The sequence below is a fragment of the Argentina silus genome (genome assembly GCF_951799395.1).
Source record: "Argentina silus genome assembly, chromosome: 15".
Lineage (NCBI taxonomy): Eukaryota > Metazoa > Chordata > Actinopteri > Argentiniformes > Argentinidae > Argentina > Argentina silus.
The window spans coordinates 11312641-11324141 of NC_139669.1; the positions used below are offsets into that span (position 1 = coordinate 11312641).

General features: G+C 40.1%; 2 protein-coding genes across 2 annotated transcripts; one reads left to right on the forward strand and one right to left on the reverse strand.

The window, feature by feature from the left end:
* Nucleotides 1-402: 402 nt before the first annotated feature.
* LOC310815722 (EF-hand calcium-binding domain-containing protein 9-like) lies at nt 403-3111 on the reverse strand (the record flags this gene model as incomplete). The annotated part of the gene is made up of 5 exons (XM_083685617.1): nt 403-589; nt 933-1012; nt 1649-1825; nt 2726-2874; nt 2976-3111. The coding sequence occupies 5 exons, from the start codon at nt 3109-3111 to the stop codon at nt 403-405; spliced, it is 729 nt and encodes a 242-aa protein (XP_083541743.1).
* Nucleotides 3112-5332: 2221 nt separating this feature from the next.
* Nucleotides 5333-9629, forward strand: il12ba (interleukin 12Ba; the record flags this gene model as incomplete). Its single annotated transcript, XM_083685618.1, has 7 exons — nt 5333-5372; nt 5422-5694; nt 6429-6531; nt 7004-7251; nt 8093-8274; nt 8714-8823; nt 9017-9629. The coding sequence occupies 7 exons, from the start codon at nt 5333-5335 to the stop codon at nt 9081-9083; spliced, it is 1023 nt and encodes a 340-aa protein (XP_083541744.1). The 3' UTR covers nt 9084-9629.
* Nucleotides 9630-11501: the final 1872 nt, after the last annotated feature.

An 11501-nucleotide genomic window follows, 5' to 3' on the forward strand; every position in this document is an offset into this window, starting at 1 on the left:
TAACACAAAACTGGAGATAGCTCCTGGTTAGATTTGACCTCAGAGCAATACCCTGGATGGAGTCATTTTGAATGTAGGGGCAGTGTGACGGGGATTTCCTTGGCAGAGGCATACAAAAATGTACACACACACACACACACACACACACACACACACACACACACACACACACACACACACACACACACACACCCATGCCTTACATGTTTTTACACCAGTTCCACAAGGAAAAAAAGACAAGCATCGTTAAACATATTTATTTCTTCAAGTGTACTAATTCTCCCTCTCCTTCTCTATCTCTCACCCTCTCTCACCCTCTCTCACCCTCTCTCACCCTCTCTCTCTCTCCCTCTCTCACCCTCTCTCACCCTCTCTCACCCTCTCTCTCTCTCCCTCTCTCTCTCAGTCGCTATGGCTGCGTCCCCCGTGAGATATGTGTGAGACCCTAGCGTGGGAGACGTGGGAGACGTGGCTGGCGCGGCGGTTGTGTCTGACTCCTGTGTATGAACCCTGGGGAGTGTGTTGGACTTCAAGATTGTTCACACGCCGCTCCTGTTTGGCAGGCTGAGTGTTCTGGGCTCTACTCCACCTCAAAACAAAATCACACCACAACTCTACTTAAAAGGAGAGGCAATGACAGTGTCTAAATCCAGAAAGGTCCAAAACACAAACAACAGTAACATCTCAGACTACATGGTTAATGCTAAATGGGATACTTGGGACGACCCAACTTTGACATCACACCATTGAAGTTGAGATTTAAAACAGTTAAGGTATGGTAAAGATAAGGGTTAGGGTTAAGTAAGGGTTATGGTTAAGGTTAGGGTTAGGGTTAGGGTTAGGGTAAAGATAGGGGTTAAGGTTAGGGTTAGGGTTTAGAGTAGGGTTGTCCCAAGGATCCCACTTAGCATCTATCCAGACTACATCCCTACCTCCTCTTCTTCTTCTTGGTCTCCTCCTGCATGTCGATACAGGCCATAGTGAACATCTTAAACTCCTTGTAGTTCAGGTTCTAAAGGGACACAACACACTGGGTTAGATCTCTCCACCCCCCTAACTCCCTATTGTACATGACCTGAACCTTAAAAAAAAAAAAAAAAATGTTCTTCCTTTCACTAGCACTGTGACTGCCGATGGCAAAAAAAAAAAAAAAAAAAAGGTTTTACTTACAATGACTGATGTATAGTTGATTCACTTACTTTAGACAAATGTACTCATTGTAAGTCGCTTTGGATAAAGGCTTCTGCTAAATGACTTCAAAGTAAATGTAATTGTATCCCCGGTGTGTATAATAGTACTGCTGTGTATGCTACGCAGAATCAAGATGTAGAGAGAACAAGAGTAGAGGTCCTGCCTCTGAGCATTGCAATCAGCGGTTGAAGATGATGTGTACAGTATGGTCCTCACTCATTTAGCTTAGTAAGTGTGGTTTGCAGTGAAAGCGGTTTCTGGGAACTGTCCTTGGTCAATGTTCTTGACAAGTGCAATAACAGAGAGAGGGATACCCCATGGGTTAGGGTTAGGGTTAGGGTTAGGGTTAGTGTTTAGGGTTAGGGTTAGGGTTAGGGTTTAGGGCAGGGTCGTCCCAAGGATCCCACTTAGCATCTACAGTACGAGTATACAGAATACAGAATGAGGTTAAGGATACCTCGTCTCCGGACACATCAAACTCGTAGAAGATCTTGTTGAGGGCATGTCCTTTGAGGTTGAAGAGGAAGCCGGAGGATTGGAACTCGGCAGGACTGATGGTGCGTCCGCCGTCCATGTCCAGCAACTCAAACACCGGCCGGGAGTGACGGAAGATGAAGTTCTTCTCCACTTGATACTTAGAAGAAGACAAACATACAAACATGCAGGGATGGCCGTACATGAACACACACACACACACACACACACACACACACACACACACACACACACACACAGACGCACGCGCGCACACATACACAAACACACAGCCATTGTAGTACTGTACATGAACATACATGCATGCATTAAACTACATGAACATTAACTATGGATGCATAATGTATGCACTCACACAAAGGTGAAACATAACTTTCACAAGACTAGAAAAGACAAGGCCAGATATTGGGGTTCACCATCTCTATTTCTGATACTTTCATGCTGCTGTTGCTGCTACTGCTGTTGTTTGTTGCAATAGTACTGTGAAACCATGTGATTTTTCTGAGGATGAAATCGCAACAGTTATTTGAACAATGAAAAGACTTGTGTCTCTAAAGATGCTTTTACACTAATAGGAAAAGGGAATAGAAACTGAGTTATGTTCATGGGTTTTCACCTCATTTTCTGATAAACAGTTGAGAGAAGTGGTTTGCGAATTGATTTGACCTATCGCGGTATGAGGCCTCTGGACCATGTCTTTTTGGTTTCAGTTATGCAGCACACTAATATCTATTGATAAACACAACCTCTAAATAAATTACATCATACTTCTTTCTCAAGAGACAGACAAACAAACAGACAGACCGCCACACACGCACACACACAATGGTGGATGGATGGATGGATGGATGGATGGATTGAGACAGACAGACAGACAGACAGACAGACAGACAGGCAGGCAGGCAGGCAGGCAGGCAGGCAGGCAGGCAGGCAGGCAGGCAGGCAGGCAGACAGACAGACAGACAGGCAGAGAGACAGACAGACAGGCAGGCAGGCAGGCAGGAAGACAGACAGACAGACAGACAGACAGACAGACTACCTCGCTGCAGAGCAGGATACAGACGAGCATGTAGAACTGTTCAAATCCAATCTCTCCGCTGGCGTTCCAGTCAAGCATGTCAAACGTCAGCATGATCTCTTTCTTCCTCAGGTCTGTCACATGACGCATGAAGTTGTAAAACTGGATATCTGAGGAGAACAGGAGATCATGAAATGGTAAACCTGGATACCTGGGGAGAACAGGAAAACATGAAGAAGAGATACATCATCAAATTCATCCTCATCAGTACCGTTCAAAGAATTATTGTTGTGGACGTCCAGAAGTTTGAAGTAATCAGCCAGTATTTTGGCATTCCGTAAGGAGAGCAGACAGTAGACACTGTCAAAGTCTAGATAGTGTAAAAGAACTCCTTTCTTGAGTTTCATTTTGTCCAACTAACCGCCGTGGTACTGATATCTGTGAAAGCTCTACAGTACCTACTATATCAAAGTGGCATCACAATGGCTCAGCATGGAATGTGCTGTCCTACTGATTGAACAGTTCAATCTCTGTTGTCAATTGTGTATTGATAGAACTCTGACCTGATTTAAGAACTCATTAAATAGCACATAATTTGATTGTTTATTAGGTATCGCTATTATGACAACCCGTATCAGTATGCACAGTTCAGCATATCAAAAGCATCATTCAAAATATTAAAAGCTTACTCGCCTCCTCTGCAAAGCCACACAATAAATGCTCTAAATCATCATTATTATGAACATGATGCATTAATTAGTTTCCAGGAACAGCACCTTATTTCTCCAGTGTCAGACCTCACTGTTGTGTTCAGTCATTGAACAAACGGGTGATTTCATGAGCTCTTCTTTAATGTAATGGTTGTGTATGACCTATCTTTGATACATCACAGGGGTTTCAGAAAGAAACAAATGGGCAGTTGAACTTGTACTGTAGAATTATAACTATCATTAAATTGTTTAGTTTTTTTTAGGATCTCTGATTTGTCGAACGTTTTTTAAACGATAATGCATTATATGACACACCCTCTTATTGAAAATATATTGTTGGTGCTTGACATTTTCTTAAGATATTATTTATGAATAACTTGATATGCATTACCACCTGTAATAATAAAGTCTGTGGATAAAAAATAATAATAGTAATAATAAAATAAAAAATAAATAAATACAATAATAATAATAATAATAATAATAATAATAATAATAAAAAATGCTTCCATGCACGGAGGGGCAGTAGAAGAGCATTGCATCATGGGTACAAAAAGCCTTTTCATCTGTTGTTTTGTTGCAACTTATGAAGGTGCGGCAGCAGACAAATAACCTGTAAAGGAAAGAGATGCGGATATTTCTTCCTTACCTTACATCATCGTATTCACTCGAGGGGCACGTCACGTATAGCAATTACGGCAATTCCCTGACAGTGTCTCCATGCAATTCCAAAACTTAAGTATGTGTTTGAAAACTGAACTATTGGCGAAACTTGATTTGTTGGTGCGTTAATTCGCTTAGTTCCCAAAATGCAATTTGCACACATGTCCTTCCCTGTAATATTGTTGTCAAAGAGAAGTGATTAATGTTTACCTTGTTACAAGTGATTTATTCGGCTACATTATGTAGATATGGTACATTAATAATACTGTCAATTATTACAGAGCTGCAGGGCTGAAGCCGTGCCTGCCTGCAATATGGAAGTGAGAGTCTAAATACGCCTATTATTTCACGATTGTTTGTATTCAGGAAGAAAGCGAAGTTCTTCCTCATGGCTGTACTTTTCTGCAAGGGGAATTTTCGTGGGTTATACATTCCAGGCATATTTTTTTTTTCCTTTTTTTCTTTCAACTTTTCATAAAAAGCAAAAGTCATGGTAATGTCATTCAAAAGCTCCATCATTTCAAAAGGAAAGGCGTCGATCCGAAGGTGTTGGATATGTTTTTAAAGGTACGAGACCTCTATATATTTACTTGTAAATGTATTTGTTTTTAATCCATTTAAACTTGAGCAAATTCTAATTAACTCTTTGCTAATTAACTCTTTGTTTTCTATGAATTTAGGTTATTTTAATGAATTATTTTAGTTATTTTAGTTTGTAAGTAACATTATTACTTTTTTATATATTTTTTTTCAGTCAGCTTTTCTAACATTTTCAAATAATCTATTCTCTTTTGCTTCTATATGTTGAAAAACCCTACATACAAAGAGAAATCAATCCATTTCCATGTATTGAGTCTTGTTCTTTTAGAGTCTGGTTCTTGTTTGTTCTCATTAAACATTATTAGTCTACATTGGCATATGATTTCATCTCATATCACGATTGCACAGCATATTGTCATGGGAAGCCAGTGTTCAATATACTGATTAATTCTCTCTCTCTATCTCTCTCTTTCATTCAGATGATATTCTACTTACTAGGATTCACCATTCTTCTAACCATCCTACAACAGGCCACAGGCTTGAGCTATAGGACTCTACTACCTAATGGTGTGAAATCCTCCCATTGAACAATTGATCTGATCTTTATCTATTCATGATTAGTTATCTAATAATCTAATATACTGTATGTGAATCAGCACAGGCCTTTAACCTATGTGACATACATGAACACCGAATATGTGGTGTTGCCAGCATCATGCTCCAACCCACTGAGCCGTCCACCGTGGATGACTTGTGTACTGAAGTAGGCTACATATGTTTGTGTGTGTGTGTTTGTGTTGTTAGTTGTGGTGGTGGAAGTGGATGGCTCTGTAGTCACACAGCGCCTGACCTGTCTGGCGTCAGCCGGAGAGGAGAAGGACATCATCTGGAGTAGGGATGGCAGGGAGGATACGAGGCAGCGGGGGAACTACTACTATGTGGAGCTGGAGGAGCTCCTGGGCGGGGGGAACTTCACCTGTCACAGGAATGGATCCCTCCTCAACCACACTCTGCTGTTGCTCCAGGAACAGGATGGACAGGACAGGAGGAGAATTCTGCAGAGTTCCTCAGACGCAGGTACAGATACAACAGCTATAGGACTATGTTCTGTCCTTACATAGCTACCTACCTACTGTACCTACCTACCTACCTATGGATATGCCTACTGTACTTACCTACCTACCTACCTACCTATCTACTTACTTACAGTGCCTTCGGAAAGTATTCAGACCCCTTCACCTTTTCCACATTTTGTTGTGTTATAGACTCAATTTAAAATCGATTAAATTAAAAGCATTTGCCATCAATCCACATAAAATACCCCAGAATGACAAAGCGAAAACACGTTTTTTGAAATGTCACATTGTTTTTATAGGCTCTCTGATTTGCATAGGAATCAATTACATACTGTGTAGATTAGGATGTCACGACCAAATTTGATCATTTTCTCTTGATCCTGACAAACTCCGCAGTCCCTGCTAGTGACAAACATACCCATAACTTGACGCAGCTACCATTGTAATGCATGGAATGGAAGTGTTTGATACCATTCCTCATTCCATTCCATGCATTTCAATGTGCCCGTCCTCCAATTTCTATCTCTACCAACCTCCATTGCGACCTACGTACACGACACAAACTGTACAACTACAGTAGCTACCTATCTACGGTATTTATTGACCAACCTACAACATACTGCTCAAGTCATATAATAATGTGTCATACAGTGCATCATAACTTTATTCAAATCGAAAACTTTCTATTTCTAAATGTATTTCCTGGTTCTGTTTGTTTGTTTTGGTTTTATGAAGGCTATATAAAATGCTCAACGCGGAACCATAGTGGAGAGTTCGATTGCTCATGGGAATGGCGTCCTACGTGGGAGAGAAACGTTGTGTTTGTCAGAGCTGCACGGTACTTTTTTTGTTTTGTTTTTATAGGCTCTCTGATTTGCTTAGACTGCACTACTTATACTATACTGCACTACTATACTGCTCATATACTGCACTACTTGTATATACTGTTCACACTACACTTTTCTGCTTTTTTGCATTTCTGGTTAGACGCTAACTGCATTTCGTTGTCTCTGTACTTGTACTCTGCACAATGACACTAAAGTTGAATCTAATCTAATCATCTAATCTACTTTTAAACTAACCTTTTCCACTTCTAAACATTTACAACCCTAAATGTCATTCTAACAATGGCTTGGAATGCGGTTTTAGCCAATCAGATACATACAGTATTTCTCCGAACCTGTTTTAGAAGGTTAATTTGCCAATAGTCTCCCATTCAAGAATGATAGGGACTTGACTGTTTGCATACTAAAGGAAATACACATACAATACAAGTTGTGACTCCAATATTTAATTTTTATTTTCCTAAGTGGCTCCTCCGATGAAGATGACATCAACTGTTCTGTAGATATTATTGACCGGCAGTGGACATGCTCCTCTGGTGAGGGTGACCTGGGGATCACCTGTTCTGTGGACAACAGTGGTCAATCTGTGTCCTGCCTGGACAACCAGCACTGTCCCTTTGCTGAGGAGGCAGGACCCATCACTCTCACTGTGAATGTCAGGAGCAAGTACCTGCTTGAAGAATATTCCCAGCGCTTCCTCATATCAGAGATAGGTGAGAAATCTATGCCATAACCTTCACAATAGACTGTACAGGTCTTTACAACCATGTTGACATAGTAGAGGCTGAGTGTATACTGTATTGTAGAACACAGTGGCAATAGGGGATGTACAGTGCCTTCGGAAAGTATTCAGACTTCACTTTTTCCACATTTTGTTGTGTTATAGACACAATTTAAAATTGATTAAATTAAAAGAATTTGCCATCAATCCACACACAATACCTCAGAATGACAAAGCGGAAACACATTTTTTGAAATTTCAGTAAATGTATTAAAATTGAAATTCAGAAATACCTCATGTACATAAGTATTCAGACCCTTTACTATGACACGCAAAATTAGCTAAAATGCAAAAATGTCATCAACAAATCACTCAATAAGTTGAACTGAGTCCATCTTAAAGCAAGGATAATAGTTCATGTAATTTTGGAATTAATATCTTTGTTTTTATAGGGTCTCTGATTTGCATAGGAATCAATTACACATTTCTAAAAACCTGTTTTTGCTTTGTCATTCTGGGGTATTGTGTGTGTGGTTTGATGGCAAATTCTTTTAATTTTAAATTTTAAATTGAGTCTATAACACAACAAAATGTGGAAAAAGTGAAGGGGTCTGAATACTTTCCAAAGGCACTGTAAGTGTTCAATAAGCTGTTGAGTGCTCTTTCTTTCTCACTCTCTATCTCTCATCTCTCTCTCGCTCTCACCTCTCTCTCTCGCCTTCCCTCCATTCCTCCCTCTCTCTTACACTCTCTCCCTACCTCTCTCTCCCTACCTCTCCCTCTCTACCTCTCCCTCCCTACCTCTCTCTCCCCACCTCTCCCTCCCTCTCCAGTGAAGCCAGATCAGGTGGTGATGAGGGTGAATGGCAGCAGTGTAGAGTGGAGGTACCCTGGATCCTGGAACCTCCCCTCCTCCTACTTTCCCCTGATCTTTCAGGTCCGAGAGATCACCCAGAAAGAGCGCAAGAAAGGCTGCAAGTGTGATACGCCGTGCAAAGAGCACAGAGGCATGCAGGTGAGAAAAGAATAGCCTCAGTCCCTCTCCTGGCTCCTTGGAAGAGCAGTGGTGATGTATAGGGGTTATTCATACAACTTTACCTCTACAATATATTAGAATATTATGGATTTGAACATACAACCGTGTTTGCCTAAGCTCCAGATTTGAGTTTGAGGTTCGGACGTTCGCAGTTGTTTTGGTATATTTGGATATGGTACATACAGACACAGACCAGGGGAGGCTGGGGGTGGTAGAAATTGGAGGACGGGCTCATTGTAATGCATGGAATGGAATGAAGAATGGTGTCAAACATGTGATTGATATCACTCGTCATTCCATTCCATGCATTACAATTACAGCCTCCCCAGATATAGACATAGACATAGGCTCTACCATACTCCATCTAATTGTCCTGTTAGAGCCAACATAAGTGTTTACTTCCTGTGTGTTTACCCAGATTAACACCACTAAGAGCAGCCACTGGGCGTTCAGGGAGAAGGTGACCGTGTGTGTCCGGGCTCAGGACGCTTTCCTTAACTCACAGTGGAGTGAGTGGAGTCAATACAGGTCAGTGAGCTCTCTGTGTTTACTGTAATCTGTGGTGGTCAAAGACTACATGCCTCTAACACAACAAGAGGCCATGGAATTGCATATTTGGACAGGGCAGCTTTAAAAGTTGAAAACGATGTTAGACGTACTGTAGGAAATACAGAATGTATTGCTGCACACACTTTTGACAATCTTTTATTTGATTTTTCAGTCATAACAAAAAAGGAAACACAAGGAAGCAGCACAAGGGGAGGAAGAGGCGTGTTTCTCAACAGTAAAACTATCATAAACATCGTTCAATACTGTCTTTTCTATTCACTCTGTAGAGGGTACTGTATACATTCAAATTCTCACATCATATGTTGCCAAATGACATACAGCAGTATCTGAATCTCTTTCAGAAATCATACAGATGTTGTGAAATGTATTTATTATTATTTATTCTTTTATATTCTATTTATTGATGTAAGGCTTTATGTTACAACTGAATCAGGTGAAGTGATCACACTATGTACGTACATGAACTGTACTATGGGCCCCAACTTGATTCAACAGACAGTACTGAGCAGAGCAAAAAATACCTTACAACTCTGAATACTCTACAGCATGATTTTTATTGTAGCTTGATTTTAGCAATGATTTTGAGAAAACTGTAGTTATTCAATCGGAGTTGTTGTAAACAGTCTGAAAATGCATTGCATATCATGAAATGTTGGACTATTAAGGTAAAGATGGCAGTCTTTTTACCAATTTTTGCACATACACATTGGGGCTCATTGTGTTTCTCTGTGACTACTTAGCCTACTTTAAAACTGCACTAAACATTGGCCAGCTGTTTGTGGTTTTCTTTCATGTGTGGGAAAACTTGATTAAACTTATTGTTAAAGCATGAATATGTTCTTTGTGAATTGTCATTCCTATGCTGATCTAATGGTGAAGTATCAGAGACACTAGTTGGATGTTTGGTCATTTAGATTCAAGTCGCTTTCATCCTGCTTAGAAAATCCTATCTGTAATGGACGAGAGTTAAATGTCCAGCATGTAGTTTTGCATGTTGCTGCCCCCACTGGCCACACTGAACACTTGTGCGTATGCTACGTTTTCTAATAGTGCCAAACATATGTATATATAAGTAATGAAACCAAACGTGAAATAGGCATGTATAGGCCAGTGTCCTACCCGACACCAGATTTTAGAAAATGCTTTGTTTGTTTTGGACTGATACAGCACTCTTCACTGAACGTTCTTCATCATGTGATCTCATTCCTTGATGGCTACCGATTTATCATGGCCATTTAGCACTATTTAAAAAAAATCATCTCCGCACTGGACCTTTAATCGGCAGATACGGTACATGTTTCTCTTATTGCAGAACTGATAAGACAGAGGTCTTCAGTGGCAGGAGATGTCATTCCCCCTCAGTGTGGACGAAGAGACACTGCTATCCAGTAGGCCTCACATGGTGTACCTCAATGGAACGTTCACACCGGTCCTTCCTCTTGCTAGGACAAGAACACGTGTGTGTGTGTGTGTGTGTGTGTGTGTGTGTGTGTGTGTGTGTGTGTGTGTGTGTGTGTGTGTGTGTGTGTGCGCGCATTGCTTACAGTCATGAATAAATAGCAGGATTATACGCACACAATTGCAAAAGAAGGCATCAATGACTAATGTAATTGTTGTGGATGGTGTAGATATCTGTGGTAATTAATTCGTTTTGTCACTGACACTGCAATAGGTCCTGCAGGGATTACAGAGCAAACTGGTTGGATGGCTTTGAGCACAGTTATTGCATGACATAATGGCAATGAGGCCATTTGCCATTCCTCAGGAGACATTGCCAGACCTGGTTCTATTAGTTTATTTGACTATTTTTAAAACCACCAAACACACAACATACAATAAACAAAAAACTAAATTTTTTTTTTTTTCTTTTTTTTTAAATCATTGCGGATAGTTAAAAAACGATGTCAAGGATTTATTTCCATCGTGGTCCTCTTAGGACAAGTTGGCTCAGCAAGATGACGTGTGCATGACAGGAAGGATAGGCTCATTGCATCATCAGATACACTTGACAGGACTTGGTAAATGCCGTAGCAGGAAATCCCATGCAGCAAGAAAGTATTTCGTTTCTTTGAGTTTCGCTAAGTATTTTGAGTTTCATTATGCTTTTTTAGTTCTCTCTGTACACATTGTTTTGTTAAGTACATAGTATACACAGTATATATCCAAATATACTTTTACAGTGAAGAATAACATTTTACAACCTGACTTTAAAATAGATTTAATTGGGGGTTATCACACCAAATTCATGTGTAATTGATTGCTATGCAAATCAGAGAGCATATAAAAACAAATATATGTATTCAGAAATCACATGAACTATTCTCTTTGTACTCAGTTGGACTCAATTCAACTTATTGAGTGACTTGTGGAAGACATTTTTGCATTTGAGCTAATTTTAGGAGGGTCATAGTAAACAAATTTTACTTCGACATTATAGGGTATCTTTTGTAGATCAGTGACAAATAAAATCAATTAAATGTATTTTAAAGTCAGGTTGTAACACAACAAGATGTGGAAAAAGTCCTACTAAAAGAATACTTACCAAAGCCACTGCTCTCTCTCTCTCTCTCTTTCTCTTTGTACACACACACACACAAACACACACACACACACACACACACACACACACACACACA